At 31.8% G+C, this 27,594-nt stretch overlaps 1 protein-coding gene across 2 annotated transcripts in view; it reads right to left on the bottom strand.

Annotated features, from left to right (window-relative positions):
• Positions 1-27,594, bottom strand: part of LOC123702916 (complexin) — a 169,004-nt gene that overhangs the window by 8,689 nt on the left and 132,721 nt on the right. For both annotated transcript variants that reach the window (XM_045650762.1, XM_045650763.1), the window contains one exon: positions 8,514-8,677. In XM_045650762.1, the coding sequence (XP_045506718.1) occupies positions 8,514-8,677 (164 nt within the window). The remainder of the gene's footprint in view (positions 1-8,513; positions 8,678-27,594) is intronic.

Raw genomic sequence — 27,594 nt, 5'->3', positions numbered from 1 at the left:
AAAAACCAAGTAGCTTTTTTCAATAAACAGGTAAAATGTTTCACAATTGCAGTTTTTATAAACATCGCTACAATTTAATTATACAAATTCATACTATTTATCACGTATACATATTTACAAGTATACCACTATTTATTAAACTTAATACTGAATCAAAAAGTCATTTGTTATTTCCATATAACATACGGAGCGCGTAAGGGCGCGTTACATCAAATGCTCGGCTCATGGTGGAAAATTGCTATGGGCGGGGAAAATTACGTGTCAACACGGTACGGACAGCAAATAACGTGATACGAGTTACAAATAAACTTTACATGCAAATATCTTAGTTATTAACAGGAAATGCTGTATAGTTTGACTACAAATGAATGTTACTCGACTTGCGACATAGAATTTATAAGTGTACAAATTTTCAATTAAATGAGAATTACACAAAATATTGGATTTAATAAGGAAATAAATGCTTCAGTTAATAGTCACGCTTGGCTTAAAAAAGTCTTTAATTTCAGAACAGAAAATATGAATAAGATATTTTTGTAGAAACTAGAAATGCATGCAAACAATACTCGTTCAGAAAGTTATTCTTAAATATCTGGAAATCAGTCAACAATGCTCACGAGGGTTAGCTAAAATCTTCACTTCTCCACTGTAAATGTTTTTAACAACAAAAAACAAAAATAAAAAATAAAAGGCCTTTAATTTGCTAACGGTACGTGCAACGAAGCGCTGTAATAGGTACATTCTTGCACACCAAGTATGCTGGGTGATTTTTCTGCGAACCGTGGTATTGATTTTCACTTTATTTGCTTCGACTGGATTGTAATAAATGTATCGAACATAATATTGAACTGAGTTTATGTTGGGATATATGAGATTTTTTATCGTTTCTGCTACGTTTTATTAATGGTTCAGGGTATAGTTGATCTTTTTATTCTATCTTATGTACATATTTGTTTTTATTTTGCTGTAACGGATGTTTTAGTTTCTTTAGCTATAACATACTTTTACATTACATTTGATATATTATGATGTATAAGAACATTTTTGGGTAAATTTTTTTACATATAAAAAGGCTTGTATAAATAGTTTAGAGTTTGTATGGAATGGATTGAAAATTTTGTTTACACTATTATTTTATACTATAACGGTCTTACTAACACAAAGTTAAACAATGAATAAATTTCTATCATAGCTATGTCCTGCTCTTGCTCACATGAAACGTGAATCATAAAAACAAGACATGTTATTGCAATAACTAATCTATTGCAAAGCGAATGGGTAACATTTTATTAGTAAGACCGTAACCTTTGTGCTGCCATTTCATTTAAGTGTAACGCATCCTTACCATTTTAAGGCTGCTTTCTGTAGGCCTAATAATTAATTGATTATTTCACCGCCTCTATCAATATATGGATTACTAGCTTTCCGCCCGCCGCTTCGTCCGCGTTTTCAATGAAAATCCCTCATAGTTTCCGTTCCCGTGGTATTTTCGGGATAAAACCTATCCTATGTGTTAATCCAAGTTACCCTCTATATGTGTGCTAAATTTCATTGTAATCGGTAAGTAAAAGCCAAGTAGTATTTGCGTGAAAGAGTAACAAACACACACACACATCCTCACAAACTTTCGCATTTATAATATTAGTAGGAATAATAAATTACAGTATAGCTGACAATCCTGCTGAGTGCTGACTCATGAAGGCAGTAGACACATAGATAATTGAATAGCCGGATAGACAGTAGACACGCCACTTGTAACTTTAATGAGTGATCGATCACGAACATGGGATTGATATATATACTTTAAACTTCACTGATATAGGTCAAGTCAATTAGTAGATAATAAGCTATGATTATACACATTTTATAAGTCTTACTGTTGCTGTTATAATCGTTATAATAACTTAATAAAAATATATTTAAGTTAGAATAGTTTGGAAGAAGTTATATCGAAACGGTATACTTATGATATTAAAACTGAAAGGTAAAAGTTAAATTATTACCCATTTATCATTATTACCCTTCATATTATATAAATAATAAAATATTTAAAAAGGCACAACAGAGTATAGACGATATATTGATAAAATTTTCGTATCTGTGTCTTAGTTGCCAACACAAAAACGTGAGCAATAAAAAAGAAAAAGTTCCCAAAAAGCATGTTATATATTAGTTCCACGTACGTATAAATCGTGTTTTCCCAGTTCTTCAGCATCAGTTGTTGAAAGAAAATAGTGAGTTGTCAACAGTTTTCCATGAGTGTTTGCGCGCCTTAATAGTGTTTGGCGTTCCGTCTGAAATGCCCTTACGCGCACAAACAAATACTTCAAAATGTACTGTGTTGCTAGTTAAGTTCTTTTCAAATTAACGAGTAGTAAACAAATATAATATTTTATCTCTGAAAACCGTTCTGTTATGTTATTATGGAGAGAATGTAATGGTAGAATCAGAAATCATCATGATTTTTACACAGTATACTTTTGCGCTTACACTTTCGCACTCTTAAAGAAAAAGTTGATATAAATGCAGAATTGCATTGCATTTAAGCCCAATCCAACTTTCATCCCATCAAAAACAAAAAATCAATTATTATATTCACAAATAAATCGCTCGAAGTCGCGCCACTAAGGAGTTCCGAAGTTATAATTGCGAGGCGTGGCCTCACTGCCGGCGACTGTAATTACTGCACAAAATTATTCCTTCATTATTGTCTTCATAATTAGCGGAAATATTTATAGTCACGCTCTTGTTTCTTTTGTTATTTGTTATTGAGAGAGCTTTTGGCATAGACATTGTTTGCGATTGAACGAATGTTATATTTTGCGAAGTTTTTTTCACCTCGTATTTTTGGCGTACAGGCAAAACCGCTGGGAATGAAAGGTTTTTACAAAGGCTCAATATCAAAGCGATGCTCAATCGTTTATTCATTTAGCTCGACTTTTTTGAGCTTTTCAAACGTAACTTTATACAACTTTATACTATCCCAATTCCATGAAGCTGCTATAAATAAATATAAATAGATTCTTTCAAACAGATTGGGAAATAAGATATATTAGACCTATTATTAGATTTTCCACGAAGTTCTTGCTAGCGAACTATACTTGGTACTAGGATAAAAGAAACATGCCGGCTGATATCAGTATTAGAAAATATTCTTAAATTATACTTACCTAGTTATCGATTTGTATGTTTATTTTATCGTATTCTATAATTAGACGTGAAATATTCGCATTTCATTGAACATGATATTGCATTCCTACATATCATTTTCATATCTCTCTTTGTTTTAGATAATATAAAGGTCTCTACCCACTATTTAACAAAGAGCTTTTTAGGCGGTAAAACACTACACGTTAAAAAATATAAAATAAACGAATGATTCATCCATTGATTCGGAATTACCACTAGAGAAATTAGGTCATACTATAACTAGTTGGAAAAGGCGAGGGTTGAAAATGGGCGATATCAGTTTGGGATTAACTCCGCTCGTCCATTTGCTAGCAAGGCCAACATAATCACGATAACCAGCCAATAAAATATAATGGTAAAAGGAACTAATCATTAGGCCCCTACGATATTGGCACCATAAGTTGGACCATAAATTATATTCAATGACACTTTGGTCGGATCGTGTAATTTCTTATGTAAGTGTTAGTCAAGTTTTTCGTCACGTTATCAAAATACGGATTAGGGTGGTAATGTAGGTGTGAAATATCGTTCAAGTGGGCTATGGCCTTTTTAAACTATTACATTATTTTATTTTAGCTTTCAGAAAAGTACTATTTCATCCGTTACCTTTCTGTTATGAAAAGTAATAATAGTAAAATACGTCTAGGCAAGGTTTCATATATGTTCATAATAAATGCTATTATAATACATTTTCAAATGTTATCTGAAGCTTAACTTGAAAACTTTCGTATCCAAAACATGAAAAGTAAGAAATTATTGGAAATGAAATGAAATTGATGGTTATTTATTTTTCCGTATACATTTATTATCATATAGGAGTACAATTAAAGATTAAATCACACTAACTTGATTTAGAAGAATGCGAAAACAAACTTTTACGGTAAAGTCAGATCATAACTCCACTAACTCGACTAATTGATGTTCCCAGAACATGACCTCTGATTAATTTGGGACTGCTTCATCCCACTAATATTATTGATTAGGAAGTTTAGATAGATTTGATGTTTATGGCCGTTTCGTTTAAGGACTAGAAAATCATTTCCGTAGAATTTAATGGACAGCCTATAATGTGAAATGAAAATGTAAAATAAACAATTTTGTATACTTTAGTCTATACAAATATTATAAAGAGGAAAGGTTTGATTTTTTGTTTGTTTGTTTGTATGAATTGAATAGGCTCCGAAACTACTTGGCAGATTTGAAAAATTCTTTCACCATTCGAAAGCTACATTATCCACGAGTAACATAGGCTAGGTTTTATCCCTGAAATCCCACGGGAACGGGAACTGTGCGGGTTTTTCTTTGAAAACGCGGGCGAAGCCGCGGGCGGAAAGCTAGTTTGAAATAAATTAACCATTTTTTGCGAGTATATTGTAGTTATTCGAAAAACATACATGTGTTGTTGAGGATATTATAAATTATAGTTATTATTAGTTAACGGAGAAATGACTCGGACCAAAGTTTTTACAACTTTCTGTCATACTTTATAAAACCACGTGTTACAGAATTAAATATTCTATGAATATTATGATAGATAAACCGCTAATTCTTGGACCACGCACTTAACACTAAAGTGCGGTCCTTTGACGGAACGTCACAAATTTGATTACAGGCCGTTTGAGCCCGCGACGGGGGCTAATAGCCTCGCTTCGCTGTCAGTAAAGTTTTAAAAGCGTTAGTTTCATTGATGTCATAAGTTTTGGCATGTTAAGGGCCTGTACGACCCAGTGAACGGTTGTTATGTATGGAAGGTACGGGTTAATTCGGGTTATATTGTTAATTGTAAAATTTTAGTCATTGTGTGTAATTTACGGTATTATTATTTTTGAGTGACCATCATTATAGCGTCATAGACTTCTAGGGCACGTGTATAATTACGTAGAAAGCAATTTTAATTCACAGGGTGCTTAACGTCTTTTGAACTTTTAAACCTATTGAAATTAAGAAATCTTAAAGCTGTAAAAGATTAAGGCATGTTCTAGATTCTAACTATTACTTAAAAGGCCACTTCCTTTACACCTAAAACTAGGACTGTTAAATTCTTACCGTAATTCCGCCATTTTGTAGTGAATTGCCTCTAAAATGGCGCCGGTCAAGAGCGGGGAAAAAGAAATTACCTCAAAGTGCTTCTTTGTAGAATTCCTTTTGACGTAAATTTCAATTGCCTGAATTGATGTGTTACATCAGAACTATTTTGTGCTGTGGTTTTCAAACAGCTAGTTTTAAGTTTGGTATTGTTTTAAACCGCGTTGGAACTAGGAATCTATCCCTATGACCAAGTTGTGGTTATGAAATGTTTAGGAAAAAATAAGTAAAAAATATGGATGTCTATAATACTTAGAATAAATTGTAAAAGTGTTTTCCGTTTCCTGAGTCCTGACTGACAAAAATAATAATTTTGTAAATGCTTACTGATTTTCAGGGTAATAAATCAAACTGATGATTAATTATTAGGTATATAACAACTATGAAATTGATATTGCACAATTACACACATACACATACACACACACGCACACACACACACACACACACACACACACGCACACACAGTCATACATACACACAACCACATGCCTACTCTTATATATACCTACTACACATAGGGTTATATATTGTTAAATTCGTTATTATTATTTTGTTCTCTCTTTTTTTGTTTATTTACTTCACATACATATGTAATTAATCCTCTAATCGATGTACTTCGCAAAATTGAAGCGGTTCGAATTGGGGAGTGCCTGGCGATCTGCACTACAGGCTACGGCCTATCGCAGACACCAGTCCTCGTTTATGTTTACTTGTATTTCTGTTAATTTAGTTATAAGTTTGTTGAGGAAAAATAAATGATTTATTTATTTATTTATTTTATTGCAGTTGAATTACTACCGATTCAATTATCGGGTACTTTAGTGAAATTCGATATTTTTAAGAAGATACTTATATTTACTACTTATATGTACTTACTCACTACTGAGTGATAAGGCCGCCAAATACACTAAACTTCTCCTTGATTTTATTTTTTGTATATTTTAGTATGTAAATACTATGATATATAAAAGAGCTAGATACGTTACCCGCTCTCTATTTTGGCAAGAAAAAACTCAGGTAAGTGCCCGAGTTTCATTTAGTCACGCACCATTCAGCGTCGTGGCTGGACGTTCTTTTTGTATTTTAATCGGCAGTTGTTATTACGAAGTACATGAGTGAGACATGTATTATGTCTCGTGCGTGAGAGTGAAAGAGAGAACAACTGTATTGATGATAATGCGTTAGTAAGTAGGTATGTATTAATTACGCTGTTTTTTAGTGCAATGATGATGGCGTATGCCGCGTCTACTAGTATAATAGGTCATTGTGTAAATATGTTTATTAAAGAGTAAAATAAATAAATCAATAAAATATTTTATAAAAGCAGCCTCTTAATTCTTAAACATTTCATAGCAGTTCTTTAATAACCGCGACATTCATCAATTCAAATCACAAACAAGTCAACACTTCGTTTCTGAGATTATAATTAAGCTCATAATTACTCATTATTTTCTGACAGCTGTCAGATTGAAAACTTCTCGTTTGCGTCATGCTCTCTCTGTCGGTATTAAGGAAATTGTTGAGACAGAAATACTTTAAGAAACCCTTTAAAAATAAGTAATGTTCCTTATAGACATTTTTATGTCGTTACAATTTATTCACATGTTTTTGAACAATTTTACATAATAATTCAAGCTTCACTTTTATTCCTTCGTATGCTTAACTTTTCTTTCAAAGTTGCGTGATTCTAAGAATTTGTAGCAATTGAATCGTAATTTAAATAATAAATTACACATTTGTGCCGTTTGTTCATTAGTTTTCAGAATTTGTTATACATTTTCGTTCAGTATTCATTGTTTATATTCTAAATGATTAGTACATTATGATATTAACTGACTGTATGTTGATTGTTTATTTTATGCGTAGTCAAAATATAATTAATTGGGCTACCGTTTGTTTACAAAATAGATACAAAACATCACTCGTAGGTTGTTTAGTGTTTATATTCGATAAATTAATGTTTTAATTATAATCTAATATTAAAATTAAACAAGAATTGTTGTCTAAGCATGTTTATTTAAATATAGAAATTAGGATTATCAAAACAAATGAAGGCTTTAACAAGATTGTAACTTTTTCACGTCTACAATATGTGACAACCGCTTTGACTGTTTTAGTGTTTTCTTTACGGTCTGGCCGAAAACCATGTTGCCTTCTCATAAAACTTAGAACTTTTACAAGCTATCCGTATCTTTAATAAATAACCAAACTGATAGTTAATTTACGCACAACAATGGATCGTTTATCGAATGAAACGTCAAAATGATTTCGGCGAGGGTCCTCCGAACAAATTGTCCGCGGCTGAGGGCCGACGAGGATGCTTGACCTCTTTCCAACACTAATTGTCGCGTCATTGCCTTTGATATTCGCGCCAACATGTCCCGAAAAACATTTTGGGATTGGAATTATTCATGTTTGCTTTTTTGATCTGTGGTCATAACTCTTTCTGACAGGTATGTATGTTAATGTTTCTTTGCTGGTGTGACAGAATTTTATGTGATTTTATGGCTTTTTGGAGATACTGCTCTTTGAAAGTGACAGTGAACATAATATTATGACATTTTAAAAGCGCTTTTAAAAGAAATGATTTCATTTTAGGAGTCAATTTGACTATAATATTTCTGTTTATTAAATTGTATTCTTTATAAAAGATTACAATCACACATTCGCCAGATTAATATGAATTAAAATACTTTGTATTTTTAGGAAAGCTTTCAATGTTCGCTTAATAATTAATTAAATTGAAAATGTAATACCTATATTTTATGTACCAGGAGTGTAGAAGTGTGATAGAAGCTTAATGCTCCGCTAGGAGTAATTGTATTCTATGGCTTAATGCCCGCAGGTCACGTTGCATGCTAAAGTGTCAGTTGCAGATTGGTAATTATAGACAGCTTCAAATGATCTCATGTGGAGAGGATTATATTGAGATAAATAACTTTGTATAGTGATAATATTATCTGCTATGAAGGACCAGAACTTATTTAGTAATAAATTAGTTACTATTTTAAAGTATTGTTTTAAAAGAAATTATATCCTGATCAAAGATAAAGAGTATTTCTGTAGAGAATTAAACTACTAAAATGTTTTTAGTTTTATAACATTAAAAGCTAGTAAATATTTGAATAATGTAAAATATTTAAGAATATCTATCTGCTCCGTCTCGCGGATGGCCTCCTGCCGCTCGCGTTCTGCTCCTTCTTCCTTCTCCTTGACAACTAGTAAAGTGTACCCACCTTATCCCTTATCTCCTGCCGCATCTTCTCCCGCTCCTCTTCCATCTTGCGGTGCTTCTCCTTGCGCCGCTCCTCTGCCTCGCGGATGGCCTCCTGCCGCTCGCGTTCTGCTTCTTCTTCCTTCTCCTTGTCATCGCTGTCGTCGCCGTCACCACCGACTGCGCCTGTAACAAGTTTATTTGAGTTAAAAACGCAATAAGCGTATAATTTAAGGGTTAGGACATATTTGTATCTAAAGGTATCAAGCCTTTGTTCGTGTATTTCAAACTGTTGCACGTACAATTTATGTTCCATAAACTTTGGTAGAGTTGCTGTGTATAAACTATAAGTATGTACCTTATTTAGAACAAGCTTAAAGTAACTTTTTTTGAAGTTCTAAAGTTTTAATTTCATTTCGCCGTTTATAAAAAAATAAATAGATATTTAATAGAACCGTAAAAGCTTTTACCGATTTTATTAATTTATTTGAAATACATTAAACAACTCATAAGTGTCACATAAAAAAGCTTTCCCTAAGTGTAATTAGTAAGTTTAGTTCCACATGTATTTAAGTTATCTAGCCATCCTGGAAACTTAGGCAATAAGACACAATTTAGGGTTAACCTCGGCTCATTTATTTGTACTTTAGTAATTACGGTTACATAATATATAGCCGTTTAACATTGTGTTCTATTCTTTCCCAAAATAAATTTAAGCTATAGCCCATTACATTGTAAATGGCTTTACAAGTATATCTATTTTGTTTTATAATTAAACGTCATTTGTTTTCTACAAGGAGGTAAACTTTTATGTTAAAATTATTATTAAAAGTGTTGTGCGTACCGTGCTCTACAGAAAACTCAAATGCCAATTTCTGAACTCTTCTAAAAAACCACTAGAACATTCCAATAACAAGAAAACTACAAAATGCGCCTCACTCAACTTGAACGTATAATAAATAGATACGACGCATCTGGAAAACCTAGACAATTTCAGGCTACGTGACAAATACCTAGATTGACGTGTAATAAGTTGGCGCCATTTTGCTTCGCGCGGAAAATCCGTTGAGGGAATGAGATTGAGCTTTTTACTGATTTGCCTAGTTATTGCTACAATAGAAGTGTTTTCTTGTGTGACGTTTGTTTCGATATTTATTAGTTCACGATAGAATAAAGTCACCAAACCTAATGAAGTATGCAATTAGAATACCTATGCCGACAGTCATAATATATCATTCGACTAGATACACGTCGTATCATTTAATCTTGTCAACACACTTTAATATGTTTTATAAATATAATTAAGTTTTCATAGTTATTTTTGTACCTGCCTGTAATGTATCTATTAGAATTCTATTAGAAGTTTATAGAGTAGCAAAAATGAAAATAAATATCAAAAATCATGTTTTTTTTTGCCACAACACATAGTTACTTTGCCTGCCAGTTCTCTTTATAATATTAGGCTTTCTTTGTTACTACGGATCTTTTGTTCACTTCAAAACCCATTTGGCCATATAACAAGATATAGAGACATGCAAAGGGGTGCCTACTGCCTAGTAATACAGGTCATTGCCCCCGGCTGTATACGGCGTGTTTATTCCACGTACTAGGAAACAGATTTTGAGCACGATGAACTTTAAGGTTCAATTAATGTTGTGTAACGTATTGAACACTATACAATATTTACAAACAAAACTAGCCAGTCAATATTAGTAAGAATGATTGTATTTGATATTTTTGGTTTTATGGCATTCAAATGCCAAATACAAATATAAATTTATAAAGAATAGAAAAAAAAGGTTTGGTCAAGCATCTGCCCCGGATTGGCGTGAAGGGATGCGGGTTCGAGTCCCGCCTCGTGATCGATTTTTTTCTATTCTTTCTAATATTTGGTTATAATATGTTTATCCAAACTAAAATCTGTTCAGGGATATTTGTTTTCGTGTTCTAAAGAAACAAACCTAGGTTTATTGTTATATAATTTAGGCAGATAAACGGCGATATTTTATCAAGAGCCTAGGCTCTTAATTCAATGACGGATTTAGTTATTTAGGTACACATAACACATAATATTAATATTTATTAAAAATTACATAAATTACCCATCCAATATTCGACCGCGCTCCTCCCTCAAATTATCTCAAGTCTAAGCTTTGACATCACACTGACACTCACAGCCACAGAAGTAGGTTTAAATTCGATTTCCGACTTCCCGGGACACCCCAGTCCTCAATTTCCCTTTAATTAAAACCTGTTATTCATTAATATTCATTCATTCAGCAATTTGAATAGTAATCGCTTTTTTTACAAACGCGCCACTAATGAAATATTTTTATACGAAAGCTACGGGAATATTGAATGTAATTCTAATATTTGTGTTTGAAAAAATGTTTATTCTTTCCTTTAATGGCAGCTTTAGGATTTCGCATGCCGCGTTTTTTATATAATATTTATACATAAACCATTAAAAATATTAGAATTCGGTTAAACTAAATTCAATTTCAAAATAAAATGACTGTTATTTTTATGAAACTTGTAGGTAATAAAATCTTTAAGTAATATTTCCTCCAAGAACTTGTGTAACTATTCCATACATAACTTTCAGTTTTCATTAATTATTACTTCACTAAAACAAAACGCATCGGATTTCGAACGTAATTTACTAAACAAAACCCCATGGTAACAACATTGACGTATGTATTTATGTACCGTTTCATCTTTCAATACGAAATAATACATTGCAAAATTCATTTATACACTGCTACTGCTTGGCTATTGAAAATAATATTCCAACTCAACATCTATTTACAGGCAGTATGACTGAATTTAGTTTTAATTGAATCACCCGCCGGCTCAGTTACATCGACTCACTTTTGACTTGATTCGATTCTAGACGCCAAAATGAATAAGTAAAGCGCTACAGTGCTACAGCCGATAATTGTTTCAAAGTGTCAAATGTCATCGCTTTCAATTGCGTCTGTGCGAAGTTTTTGAACGAATTTCGAACTGTCAAATTGGGTTCGTTAGAATGGGCGAAAGCAAGGCGAAAGAAATGTTGTGATTTATGTTTTACTTTTAAAGAAACTAAGAGGATGGATTTTTGATTTAAATATGATATTTTACTTTCATTTTACTGTTCTGTTTATAATTCTTTACTCTAAACCTTTAGCGATATCACGTTTAGTTGTAATCGTATTCTAGTAACAAAAAATTGTGAGTGTTTAATAATTTATACGTGACTCTATGTAATGATATTGAAATTATATAAACTACAAAGCTCTATGTCTATAGAAGAGAGGAAAAATCTAATTCTAATTAAACACATACGATGTTGAAATTTACTTATTACCTCATACTTATAATTTCAAACTCAAAATGAAACATTTATTTATTCAATTAGACTTCTTCGAGAAGAACTTTTGAAACGACAGAATATTTTTAACATTTACCACCGATTCGGAAAGCAGCATCTATGGAGAAGAATCGGCAAGAAACTTCATAGTTGCTCTTTTTAATCATGTCAGCATTACAATTTAATGTTACAAAATATGTAGTTAACTGTATATTATCATACTATATAAATTACTCGAAACGAAAATAAAATGCTATTCAAAAATCATACCATTTAAAACACAAAACTCAATATCTTTACCATAACCACGAAAACATTTCTAGCATCCCAATAAAACCGATTAATAAACCAAAATTAAAAATACTTGATCGTTTAATGTCCTGTCAATGTCACCAGAGAATGCAATACAAGAATTTAAGAGAGAATTCCGATGATAGCTCGCATAGCTTCGAATATAATTGTCCCCTATCTCAGGTCACGTAGCGTATGGCAGAAATTCAATTTATCCGAGACCATTAGGAAAAAGGTACCGCAGCCGATTCAATTATGAGACGATAAAGGATCTCCCAGCTCATTTTATGTGTGATGCAGGGGGATTGTTCTTAGTTTATTTTAAATGCTCGTGTCTTGAAGATCAGCTTGAGGGTAAAAGATGAAACGTTTTATTGAACACTATCGTGTAGCTAAATAGCAATTAGCAAAGATTGTTAAAATAGCTTTACATAGGTCTTTTCTTTCAGGTCTTTTTAATAAGAGCTTAATTAAACTACTAATTTAGAAACTAATATTTTTATAAATATATTTATATTGTTTAAACTGCGTTTTCCTATTTTCTTCAAGAGAACTTCTTTAAACGTGGTTTGAAAAAGTGGCCGCCATTCTAAGACTTTATTATTTTCGAAGACATTATACGATAATTTATAAAGAGAGAGAGAATTATGGTAATAACCGAAGCATAATAATCGAGTTGTTTACAAAAACGTCGAAATGTTTATAGATCGTAAACATGGATGGTGTTTGTCAGCAAACAACGTCGTAAAATTAATACCTACAATTCATTTCGAGGGACATATTGAGTTGTTTCCGAGAAAATATTATACACGCATTTTGATCTGCTTCTTTGAAATTGAGTGAATCAATTTTGAGATCTCGATACTCACAAGGGTGGGAATCATCTAATCGTATTTTGTATAAGCCGGAAAATACGTATGGGGCATGTTACATGCAAAAATATAGGTAAGTATAACAACTAGGTATGTGATGTTTTAGCGCAAGAGAATTTTACTGTGGAAAAGGCTCTATACAGCTTGGCAAAAACTTGAGCATTAAATTTGATATTTTTATGTAAGTTTTCATGTACATGTCACATGACTATGTGAAAACGTCGAATGTAGATAAAATAATACATACAATAATGTGTGATACTTTCATGAAAGATTATAAAAGATTCTAAAAATCTACAGTGCATTTTTTAATTTACCTTTTACTGTGTTTTGTTTCTATTAGATAATTAAAAGCACACATGCCACAAACAAAATTCAATTAAAATTCTAAACTAGAACATTAAAACTAACTACGCAACATACTCAAGGTTTTTCCTGAACATAACTTAGTGATGAAGGTTTGAGTTTATAAATATAAAATGAAGATTTCTAATTGCGTACAAAACCGGAAAGGCACAAATAAAATATTGAAACGTTTTATAAACTTGTCAATAAATAATCGTTATAAGACTAGAGAAGTATACTCCAATTTTAGAGTTGCCAAACTTATTAATCTTCTATTTAAATCACCCTTTGAAACACCATTTTAAAAGTTATCAAATCAACTCTAAGCTTAAAATTTACAATTATTAATATACATATTTTGATCTAATTTTTCTACCTTATTAGCTCTAGGGATAGATTAAATGTTTGATTAAAACCTAATTTAATGTGTTAATCCATACTATTAATATTATAAATGCGAAAGTAACTCTGTCTGTCTGTCTGTTACTCAATCACATCCTTAACTACTGAACTAATTTGCATGAAATTTGGTATGGAGATATTTTGATACCCGAGAAAGGACATAAGCTACTTTTTATTGCGAAATATGTACCACGGGCGAAGCCGGGGCGGACCGCTAGTATAAAATATTTTAGGAATTTCCAAAGATATACTCAATATTTTCTCATCTAAACCAAATTCAAATACATTCCAAACATCAAACTCGTTTAAAAGTTCAGTAATCTCACCTATTTACCAAAATGTTATGCAAATGTATATGTATACTCGTTATGTTTGTACAATTCTCTTTATAGGTTAAGTGCACCTTCATATTTTCTGGCTTAAACACGAAATACAAAGTCGGCCATGTTGTATTAAACTCTCGCAAAACGTCAGTATAATTAACAAACGAGTGTTAGCAGTATTATTAGCTAGTCTTTTTAAAAAGCGTAAAAATAAGACTTATAATAAATGGCTTATTTTATGCGAATATTGCGTATGTATAAACTGTTATATCATTATGTACAAAAGAAAGTTATTATTTAATAAGCTTGTTTATTATATTTGGGTAACTCATAATTCGTAGGTCCAAAACGTGAAATGAGTCCAGCAGTTTTAAAGATGTAGAGCAAGATAACATGTAAAATTATTATCATTTGCATATTTTGGTTAGGTAATTTTATTGCATTATCTTGCATAAATATGTTAAATACTAATGCTGCAAGCTTTTCATCCAAAAAAATAACGTAAAAGTCGTTATTTTTACACTTACAATCTCTTTTACAAACATCGCACTTCACACATTCTACGTCATTGTTTATGTTGCAAATTACAAACATAGTTGGCAACCCTACGGTACTAGGCTTAGTGAGTATCGATCATAGTTGGCAACCCTCCGGTACTAGGCTTAGTGAGTATCGATCCTTCCAATAATAGACTAGAAGGTCTGCGGTGACATATATCTCTATACATAAACTATACTTTTAGCACGTTGCTTCGTATTTTCAATATCTTGTCTTGGCTGGGAAATATTTTTGGGTGAGGAATAATTTAAGAAGGTTAGGCTGCCTTATAAAACAACGTAATATTGTTGAATTTAGGAATACTTTTTGTGAAAACTGAAGAAAAATATTTTAAGAACTGTAGGTCTTGCCTAAGTTTTGCTACATATACAACAATAAATATTTTTTTATATCGTAAAAATATATCAATAGAATTAACATCTGATAACTATATTACCTATATAAGTATATTTTGAAAGTCAATATAATTTCACCTTCACAGTTAAGTTGAAACAAAACAGAACAATATTATGTTGTAGTTTGTAGCGTTTTGTAAACTCATAAGTAGTGTCTGTTTAATAAATTACAATTCTCTGTTATTATGATATCACAAACACTTCGTGGATTTAATTAAATTGCTTCTCATACAATAGGTTTGTTCTTGTAATTATTATTAACTAAAACTAAATAATAGAATTTAATTAGAATTTGTTAGGAATTGTCGTAGTTTATATTTTCCATCTAACGAGCGTTTATTACTTCACTATTAATTAATAAATGTTTGTAAAATATATATGAATAACTATAAAAATTAAAGTTTTATTGAAATGTGTTGTTTATCTTATAATAGCTTATATTTTAAGAGATAGTAACTTATATTACTATATCAGAATGTGTTTTTAGATAAAAAGAACGGATTATTTTGTTGGACTATGATATTTCGAATTACATTTAGTTTACGTCTAGTGAAATGTGCTCATTAGTTTAGAAAATAGGCCACAGCATTTAAAAAGTTCAGTTTATATTTCCATAACGTTTGTTACATCAACCTTTACAGATCCGTTTTCACGGCTGGTTGATTCCAACATTGTCCAACACAAAAGTTCAAAAGCAAAATGAGCCATTATAGAAATCCTGTCATTAAGTAAATTTAAACTCGGTTTAATCGTTATTGTCAATCATCAATACGACCTAATTCTGAGTAGAATTAAGTGCCGTAATCCACAGTTCTAAGACAAAGAAAGTAGAACAATTGCTCTTCTTAACAAGCCGATTACTTGAACCAAAGTTTAAAGTTTCGGAGCGAGGAAGCAATTACGGAGTTTATTTAGCTGAAATATATTGGAGGGATTTTAACCCCTAAACGGCTGTACATAATTATCTTAATTTTAAAAAGATTAAGAAGTGAGTATTATAGCGCATGCTGTGGAAAATGTATATCCAAATTCTTAGTTTTTTCAAATCCCAAACATATTTAAATATTGACGATAGAGACTCTTTTATCAAGGAGAATGTCAACAGTAAAGCTTCGCTTAACAAGTATCGAATGGTTCACCTATTCATTTGAGAACTACGACGACAAGTCGCATCTATACGAAACGTCAAATTCATGGTTAATTGAGTCTTCATTATTGAAAAACTATTGAATCATCTTCGCTGATACCTGGGTAACAACTGGTTTATAATTTGGACTAAAATGAAGGCTTTTTATGTAAGCATTATGCGAGCAAAACCATGTGCGAAAGTAGTTTTACAATACAGAGTCGGAGCGTTTTTGATTAACTGATTTTACTACCTTTATAAAACGCATTAATCTACATTATTCTTAATTAAACCCTTGTAATTGAGTCAGGAAGGAAATCTCAAAGGAATTAGATTATTAATTAAATATTGCCGAGGAATCTGCAATGCTGGGGAATTAAATATCGATGGAATATCAATTATTTCTTATTGGTAGAGACTTTTTATTCTGACGGTTAATGTGATTTTAAATTATTTGATAAATGTATTTTTATCATGTGGAGATATATTTTCAAATTGTAATTAGTTATATGTAAGTTTGATTTTACTACGGTCTTATAGTTTTTAAAATGATCAATTGGATCTCAACTTTTAATGTCTTCTTATTTCGTAAATACGAGTTTAACAGGAAAACAATAAATGGTGAATAAAATGGAAACAAAGGCACAGGCACATGCTAGTTTTAAAATAGATTTTTAGTTTTTGCCACACTATCCCTGGACACATTGTTAGTAAAAGTTTAAAGTCTTTTAATAAGTTAGAGCCGATAGTGCACTTGGAAGTTTGACAAAGTAAAAGAAAAGAGTAATTATTTGTTCTTCATTAATTGTTCTTTTAACAAGAGTTATGTTGTTCACGCTTCCCTCTGGGAAGTTACTGTAGTCTTTCAAAAGTAAGCAGTAAAATATTAAAATTCGTTTTTTTATAAAGTAGTGAATGCAAATATCAATCACTTTAATAATATGTTTGATTCATGTTAAATATCTATAAGTTTCGTATTGTATGGAAACTATAAACATCTCAATGTTAGAGACCGGTAAAAAGTTAAAAACCAAAACGACAACAGTTTCGATTCGATAAATTCAAAGTCAAATTTCAGTTTTAGTTTAGTTTGAGTTAGGAAGCCACTACATTATATTATAGACTATGTTCCTAATTTATTTCAATGTTATTTCTACAATCTCATTATAAATAATCAACACATTTGCATTTTTGTGGATGCCTTTGGGTCAAGTCACGCCTTCGCTCATTCGTCAACTGTAAACTAATGTTATTTAGTCAGAAATTACCAAAAACTGAGTAATAGTAATTGTTGACCGCAGTTTCGCTCGCGTAGTCAAAATAAATTTTCATGGGGACAAATTCTATGGTGGTAGAATTTATTAAAATCCTCTCTACAGTGGTTACCTACATGTCAAATTTCATCTCGATCGGTCTAGTAGTTTGAGCAGCGTTGATAGATCACTCAGTCAACCTTTCTGTTTTATATATTAAAAATAACGAAATATTACAGTAACCTTACTATTAATAAAAACAATTTTTCGCCTTTCAGTAAAAACAACGTTACGTCCAACTAGATTTCGCGAACGAAAAACAAAGGCTTTATTCACAGTGACCGAAATGTTTACTCATATCAATGTAACATATGGCCCGCGTATATCACCGGCCGCTCGGAACACAATAATTTACCGCTCTCGTTGATAACATCACGTATTGCGGTGGGACGGATTTGAGCGGTCGGAGGCCCTGATTTTGGGGCCTTAGTGATAATTATCAGGACAATGTATAGTTGTTTTATCGCATCGTATTCTCTTTAAAAGTTTCACAAATAATGGCGCTCCCATTGTAAATTATTAAAATTAAAGTTATTTTATTATTTATGTTCAGAATTCATACTAAAACCGATAAAATTTCATATAGGTATCCAATAACAATCGATTCATTTCCTTTATTATTCAGACTGCACAAAGGAATATAATCTCATATCAACTATGCTTAATTTATAAACTAAAGTAATAAAGTTGTAACATTGGTAGTTATAACATACGTGACTTCATTTAGCCAATTGCATTAGAATCCAAATAAACGATTAACCCGTGGATTAAATTCCTATGGACCGTGTTCAAGTCATAAATAATAACTATTTCAAAGGCCATTACTTTATATTGCAGACTATAATTACTGGGCTTTCCATTATACGCTGAATAGCTTTAGCCAATGCGTTTTATCACAACCTATTTTGTTAGAAATTTGAAAGATTCTCTGTTGGTTTTCGCAAAAACTATAAGTAGTATTGATTTAATAGATATTTGGCATGCGAATAGATAGTCTCATTAGCATATAGCCTACTTTTTTACGACGGCATGCGAACGAGACACGCGCTGAAGATAGTTGTTACGAGATGGATAAAATGGATAACTAAAATAATTTAATTATAGTTATAATAATCGGTCTACGGTTTAATTTTTTAGTACATAATAATACCGATTTTTAAGTAAAATTTAGTTAACATTGTTAATATTAAATAAATAGTACGTTTCTCTTCATATTGACATTAAAATAAAACCATCTATAGTCACGCATCCAATTTTGCTTTTTAAGTCATTAAGTAGTAATAAGGTAACACAAATTCAGAATAGCCTATATACAATTTAGAGTCAACCTGTATTTGCTCGTTTCTACACATATTTTATTCCACTTTACTACAACCCAGGGCCCCAATAAATGATAAATACGTCCCACAGAGAGGTGAGCGTAAAATTATTCAGCTTATAAATAAAATGTACACTTGAGCGGTAGCGTGCTTACTTTTCGTTTATTTTCAAAGCACATATTTTGTTGTTGTTGTAAATTGTTTAAATCTGTTGTGACCCGACACCGGACAGTGTTTAATGTTTTTGGTACACGGTTTTTAAACCTTTTTCGTAATTTTTATTTAGATTTGGAGTTTGGTGTAAAATTTGCGGTCGAAGTTCATTTCATGTATGCTACGTGATCATTTACTTTTTGTTACATTTTATAGCGTCAAGTGATTATGAAGATAATCGAGTTCTTTTGTTAAGTAATGAGATAGTGATATTATATAATAAGTAGCAAACAGATAAAAATACTAACCTACAAATATATGAACATAGCCCGCATTCAACCTTCTATGTATTCCATACTAAACTCTCTACATAGTAAATAAGAAGTAGAAGCTTGTTAAATTGCAAGTAACACAAATAAAGGACCGCTGGCCGAGCTCACTTGCAGTAAAAGTTTTAATTAAGTAAAAACCAGCATGTGACGGCCAGTGATATATGAAACCAAATGACATGCGGTATAGGAAATTGGTTCATCTTATTTTTATATTACAACTATTTAGTTTTAGATTAAAAGATTATGAAAAAATGGTCAAACAGAGGGTTAATTGAGCTTTTCTATAGTGAAAGAATTTTCAAAATCGGCTAAGTTGTTTCAGAGATATATTGTCTCAAATAAACTGTTTTAATAACATCATATTTTTGTTGTAACTATTACTATTAATATGAACTTACTGACTTTAACATTAACAATTTATTTAATTAATTTTAACAAGCTTAGTTGAATAATTTTGGACTAAAAATAAAAATGTGCAATTTCCTATAAACTCCTGATTTTATTTTTGATATGCACATGTTTTCGAATTTATACACAAAGTCTAGACGAAAGTAGTTTTCCTATCCCAAAGGCTGCAATAGTTGACAAAAGGTAAACAGCCTTTATAAGAACATAATCTGATATCTGCAGGAGCTTTTCAATAAGCCCAAAGATTTGTTTATTTCCTGCTCATCCTGTTAGGAGCTTTGGAGAGCTTTACGAACGTTGACGTGGAGGTGTTTTGTAAATATTTTCATATGAAAGGATCGTTCCTTATATTATGAAAATATGCTTCGGTCAGCTGGGTTTTGTGTGAAAAGTTTTTGTATTCCGTTTTTAGATTTCAATATTGTCTACTATTTATATTTGTTTTGACGGTTGGCTCTGTTGTTGACCGATTCGGAAAATTCGTGTTTCATTTGATATAGCTTTGCTGGTTACGGTTTCACAGAAAAATATAGATTTAAATGGTTTTGTTGAAATATAGTTTCATGTTGGTGAGGTTAGAAATCTGTGATGTTATTTTAGTTGAGCCACAGCTATTTTTTTATTGAAATAACTAGCTTTCCGCCCGCGGCTTTGCCCGCTTTGTCTAAAACCTAATAAATTATATACTAAAACCTTCCTCGACAACCATTCTATCTATTAAATAAAACCGTATCAAAATCCGTTGCGTAGTTTTAAAGATTTAATCATACATAGTGACACAGGGACAGAGAAAGCGACTTTGTTTTATACTATGTAGTGATATGTAGACGGAATGAGTCAATTATTATAAAGTTAAAAAAACACTTAAAAATAAATGGACAACAAAATAACAACGCAAACCTCAGAGATTCGTAATGTGGCACTAAAGAAAGAAATATCAATTCAGCTTATAAAAATGGAGAGAAAAAACTTTCTCCATGAAACAATACCATTAGATTTATTCGCTAGTTATAATCACAAGCTATTATTAGAGTCACGTTGTTGGCGTAAATAAGCCGGTCACATTTCATTGTATCCGGAGTTTACAATCAATATTTGGGTCACGAATCTGTTAAATCCATTTGTACTGAAAACGGAAGGTTTTCGGTTCAATTTTAAATTTCACGTTCAATGTAATGTATTGTGGGAGTTTACGGCCATTTGTTCTCAATGGTAGATTAAAGGTGTGTGTTTTGCAATTACTTATGTTTTGTATTGCAACTTGCTTGGCATTGATATAATAATTTGAAAGTTTGTTTGTATAGATATTTGATTGTGTTTCACATGAAAGTACTGAACGAATTTTGTTTAATTTGGTAGGTATATTATATTAAGAATAGTATGGATAACAGGGCGCTTCAAATATCGATTATTGTAATCATAGATAAGTTTGATATCCTGTTGTTTAGTACGTGTAACGCATAAACTTAATAAATAAGGGGTGGGTCTGGTTTTAAAATTATATTTGGTTTTTTTGGCTATATTTTTTATCTGTCAATGTTAACAATCAAATTTTATATTAGATACTACGCTTATATAAAAACTAGCTACGCTCCGCGATTTCACCCGTATTGCTCCGCTCCTGTTGGTCTTAGCGTAAAGATATATAGCCTATAGTCTTCCTCGATACATGGGTTATCTAACACCGAAAGAATTTTTCAAATCGGACCAGTAGTTCCTTAGATTAGCGCGTTCAAACAAACAAACAAACTCTTCAGCTTTATAATATTAGTATAGATTATGATTATGTTTACGTTTCATTCATTTTAATACTGTACGCATACATAAAGGTACTCCTTAGTATGTATCTTTATGTATAGAGTTATCTCTATCAATTTCAATTGAAGACCCGTTTGGACAAAGCCCAAATGGAGCAGCTTAAACTAGTCGTAAGTAATTTAATGCTATAAACACTTTGACCAAGTGGGAGAGTGTTCATTTGTTACTGCATTACGCTTTACGGCTAGATTGTTTTTGATGTTATTTTCATATAAACTATCACCCACACTTTGGTAAGTCGTACAAAAACAGAGCTGCAATAACCTTGTAATGCTAATATTTTAGTTTTTTGTTTATTTATCATGAGTTAACTCAAAGACAAGTGAATCGATTTTTAAAATTCGATCACCAATAGATAACTTCACTAGCTCTGAATGATATATGCTAGGTATCCGAGTGGACCCTCTAGCGTGCGACTAAAGATAAACAACAAATCTTACTCAAAAGTTTAATATTGTCAACATTAATTTACATCAATTATTGTATCCTCAATAAGAAGGAAAAATAAGACTGTAGAAAATTAAGGATTAAGCGACTCCTTTTTCCATTTACTGAATAAAATACGATACTTTTATTTGATCTTTTATTTCATTTTTAGATTATATTTTTCTTGCTGGGGAATCAAGCAATCGGTCATTGTAATTAAGGTTGAACATTTATTAAAAATAAGGCAGTGGAGTTTGTTTATTCCGACAACCATTTGCCTACATTTATTTTTATAACTTAAGTTATGTTTGGTATATTTAGAAATACAGTTCCTTATTGAAGACACATTTTCATACTTTGAAATCATCGAGCAGCGAGGTCGTCGATCTTTTAGAATCATTATTAACCGGCCTTAGAAAAGTGTTAGAAACTTAGGGATAAATTAGTTATGAATAAATGGCATTTAAAGTGAAAGAAAAAAAAAGTGTTTAAATCTATGCTTTATGAATATTACAAGGCCGAAAAGTTAGTTTGCTTGAACGCGCTGTTATCAGGAACTCATTGGTTCTAAATGAGAAATTAGTAGTATATTAGATAGTCCATTTATAGAGGAATGTTATAGGCTATAAAATCACGCTACAACACATATTAGAAGAGCATAAATAAGAGTCACAGCCAGTCACACATAGCTGCAAGTCACAGCCAGACTATTATACTGGCGTAAAATAAACACAAGAAATACTTTGTCCCACCCCACATTCCCTTCATTTAAGTAGCATTTAAGTAGGTAACTTAGTGTGTTGCGTGCGCCGTTTGAACTACGGCTTCTAAAGCCTATATACCACCTATATACTAACTCTGTATAACGGTGCATTAACATCAAACGAGTGAATGATCATTTTAGAGTGAGGTTAGCCGCACTTTGTCAAATTATTTTAGTGTAAACAGGCGTATCGCATTCTTTCGTTGATCAGTGCGTTCGAAAAGATTCTATACAATGTTCTAATACTGAATAACACTGAATACACGTTTTCGTTAACACTAAATAATAATAATAATAATAAAGGCGTAGGGATGTGACGACCCCATCGCCCACGGTTAGAATATCTATCGTCTACGTGACAATAGATATTCCACCCGTGCAATCAGTCAACCCGCAGGACACCTTGTGGCGGGGTGTCGGGGAGTAGCGACCCCGCGGGAACCGAGTGCTCCCGGGGGAGGCCCCTGTCTTCATCTCCGGCTTGCCTTCACCGGCCGGTCGGAGTGAAGCCTGACGAGGACAGGACCCCCACCTCTGGCTTGCCTTAACCGGCCGGCCAGAGTGGAGTCGCGAGAGCTTTTAGCTCGAAGGGTGGATGCGAAGCGTAAGTGGCGAGTGGGCACGTGATGCTGGACTCTCAGGGAGCGCGTGATCGGAGTTTAAAGTCCAGGGACGCCTCTCCACCCTTAGCTGCTCACAATATGTTGCCCCCTTGTCGCACTATTGCAGCGACTTGTTTCGGGGGCCCATACAGTGAGAGGGCGAGTCACCACCTGCCAACATATTTTTACTTTCTTTTAGTAGAAAGGCAGGTGCCATAGTTTCCCATAGTCCCCAGTACCAGTCCATTTAGCATCCCAATCCATAGCCCAATTATTAAATTTCCATACCCTGCAATAGTCCTACATCGGCCGCGGACTGCCTAGGGCTGTATTTCTATAGTGCAGTCATGGGCAGGCTGCGGCTGGTGTCCCACAACACATTAAAAGTCTCGAAAGGGCCTCTGCGTGTTGGATCCGTGTCCCCACGTAAGCCTTCCAAAGATCCGGGTACCGTCCTTCTGGTGGTACCCGAGTATTATGGAGAAGAGAAACATAATAATAATAATCTTTATTTATTTCTTCCTTTTACAATACATATTATACATACAGGCAACATATACAAGGTGTAGAAAGCTGGTGCCTGTGGTAGGTGTAAAACCTGTAATACAGGTCACCAGGTGAAATAGATCACGAAACAATGCTCTTGCTCTTGCCATATGTTCGTTTGATGTTAATGCACCGTAACTAAAGCATTGGTATCGAACACGACAATTTATGAAATGGCTCCTTCAGTCTATTTTCATTTTTGGGTTATGATTTAATCTTGGATTGTAAAGATAACTACTTTATTGGTTTGGTAATTTATTGTGATAGGGTATTTTTTAGTTTATTGATTCATGTTGTAATTATTTTATACAGAATGTAGACGAATGTTTCACATGTTATTTTAGTTAATAAACAAATATTTAGAAGAAAGATGAAGTACTTACTTATGGCGAGTAGTATAATATATATTATTATAGTATAGTGAAACAATGTGTATTGTAGTTTCAAGTTTATAATAAGTATGTTGATAAATAAATATGGATAGTTACGCTACTTTTGATAAATGTATATGTATAAAAAGATTTCGTTATAAAAATGTTTAATAATTACATTTGCTTTATTTAAATATTTGCGACTGTATTTTTTTTAACCATTTATTGAACAAAAAAAACAAATATGAAAATATACAGTAAAGCATCACATAAATCAGTACGATTTGATCGTGATGCATATTCATTCATACGTCAATTATGTAATATGTATAAACACTGTTTCATTACTTTTATAATTAAATGTTACAAAACACATTAAGATGGCAAGTGAACTACATGACAGAAAATAAATGACATACAAGAGGGTATTATCGAAAAAAATAATTTACTATCACGTACTGTGCTGGCCGATTCTTTATCTGCAATATCCTGTGGTATTCTGTTAATTACAATAATTTCCATTACGCGGAATCATAAATTATTTATGAGTTAATTTTATTCGTAAACTTTTGATTAATGAGTACAATTCGAAAAGCTCACAATTTCCACGAATATTGATCCTGGATGGATTTTGAATCTGCGTAATTACTTACTTTTATTTATCTTGGTTTATTAATTATATTATTTATCTCTTCTACTCTTTGTTTAAAGATTAATATAATCACTTATTTATTTCTATGTACTAAACAATTGTGATCATTGCTAGCTGATACTGTTTGCCTTTGATTTTGTTTTCCTCGATAAATGGACTATCCAACACGAAAATATTTCAATTCGACATTGTAGTTCCTTAGATTAGCGTGTTTAATAAAACAAACTCCTCAGCTTTATAATATACAAGCTTATCGCCCGCGGCTTCGCCCGCTTTGACTAAAACCTAATAAATTATATACTTCCTCCTCTTGAATCACTCTATTTACTAAAAAAAAAACCGCATCAAAATTCGTTGCGTAGTTTGAAAGATTTAAGCATACAAAGGGACATAGGGACAGAGAAAGTGACTTTGTTTTATACTATGTAGTGAAGTATAGAAGATAGATATTCGTAGTGTTCAGATACTTTGTAATTTGCTTTATCGTTTACAGATAAACTTCAATGTATAGTAGAGTTCTTGAACCGCTTTGTTACAAACACCACCGCTTTGTGTAACATGCTAAGGTATTTTGTACTGAAACGGTATATTGTTCAACTAGATGTACTAAATTATCGTGAATGTAACGAAATCTTATGCGAGGAACTTTGAATCTAGTTTAAATTAAATTTAGCTAGAGGGAGGATTTAATTTCGATATTAAAAAAATATAAATTTTCTGCTTATACGGCTGAAATATACAGTTTTTCAGATGAAATAATGTATTATTCGCATTCTATACCTTATATTTGTTGAAACGTTCATATAAATTAAAAAGTGGCTTAAAATCGATCTATTAATTACGTAGAAATATCTGCATATGAAATGAATTGGCTATCCAGAGCATCAATATTATCATCCGTTTTATTGACAGCTTTACAGAGCGTTTAAACGTGGTTTAAACACACAATAAACTAGTTTATTGTTGCACTATTAACCGTCAGATTTAACAAATTGAGTTCCAATTAGCATAATAAAAACTTGTTTTAATTAATTGAAGATGTTTTTATGAAGTATTGATGTAGTGTAGTATTGTATTTAGTGTAGTAATATAGCTCTGGATATAATCGTGACCTAACCTAGTTGAACTAGTATTTTCTAGTATTAGATTTTACGCGAGTATTATACATTTAGAAATCAAAGTTTTTTAACGGATTTTAAACGCGATTTATTCATTATATATATTAGTCTGCCCGTGACCACGATCGCTATAAAGTGTTCGAAACGTCGGGAAAATAATATAATGAATAAATCGCGTTTAAAATCCGATAAGAATCTTTAATTTCTAAATATATTGAACTAACTAATTCATAAATACGCTTTCGAACTGAAGCTTCTATTTTGAGCTTATAAATATTTTATATTCTCGTCTAGACCAACTGTTTGTTAAATACATTTGCCATTATTTTGTTTTAAAACTTTTATTTTGCGTTATTTTGCTATTAATTATATTTATTTACTTAGATGTTTTCATTATTATAAAATATGAAGATTTTAGAAATATTGCATGTACATTATTATATAATGTATAATCATGCACTTAATATAATTTCACGGCATGAGCACTTTAATGACAAGACAAAGTTACGTGCGTTTATACATAATATATAATTATATATTAAAGTACCTATGTAAATATTTATTACCCATGTTACATAATAATTATAAATAAAATTTTATAATTATTCCATTTTTACGACATCCAAAGCTGTTAACATAGTTATATTGCTTTTAGCCCATAAACGCAGCAGTTTGGACCACTCTCGTATATATTTCATACAAGGCATTGGTTTTAATCCACCCCGCTGGTTAAAAGCTTTCCCCTGTAATGTTTGGTCAGTCCCTCTCAAACACAATTGGATAGACAGAGAGGGGTTCTTTTGTATTTCCCTCTAAGATTTGCGAGTTTTTTAGTTTTTTCTTCTTCGATATGAGGCTTTGTTCGGAACGTCTGAATCTTGGCTTGATTGCGATTTTATAGTTGTGTGCATGTCATTTCAATGGTTTAATATCAAAATAGATGTTTCAAAAGGTTACATTGGTCATACTCATTCATTATTGTTGATTTTTATACCTAGCAATCTACTACTGCTAGAAGCGTATATAATACAACCATTACAATAACTGATAAAGATTAAAATTCAATTAAACTATTTACTACTACTACGGACTATTAATTATTATGATTAATGAACGATTGCATAATACATATTCGTAATTTGTAAAGCTACTTATCATTAGTTCTGCAATTCACAAATAATTAAATATTATATGAATTAGAACAAAATTAAAAAGATTTTTTAAACGAACACAACTTTTCATACATATTCTATGCAATCATTTCTAAAACTTTAATAACACTCGAGTCAGTGTACTAGAATAACTCTAAAGAAGGCAATTCGTAGCATATTCTACGCGGCGTAGACGTTGCTACGGTCATTTAATACTCGTAGCGGAACATTGTCTACGAGTGTTTGACTAAGTTTTAGCGTATTGTGCAGTTATTTCAATTCTTTGCCTATTCTTGCTTGCACTCAGCCATTGTATGTATCTTTTGAATAAATATAACTAGATTTATTATTCTTTTTAGACTTTTGCCAAGGTTAAATAATGAAAGAAAGACAGGGTGACTCATCCAATTCGACTTTTTGTTCCGTTTTAAACTTTACTGAATATTAAAAATTAAAATTGTATTTTA

The sequence above is a fragment of the Colias croceus genome, chromosome 24 (genome assembly GCF_905220415.1).
Source record: "Colias croceus chromosome 24, ilColCroc2.1".
Lineage (NCBI taxonomy): Eukaryota > Metazoa > Arthropoda > Insecta > Lepidoptera > Pieridae > Colias > Colias croceus.
This window is presented reverse-complemented; position numbering and strand designations above follow the sequence as displayed.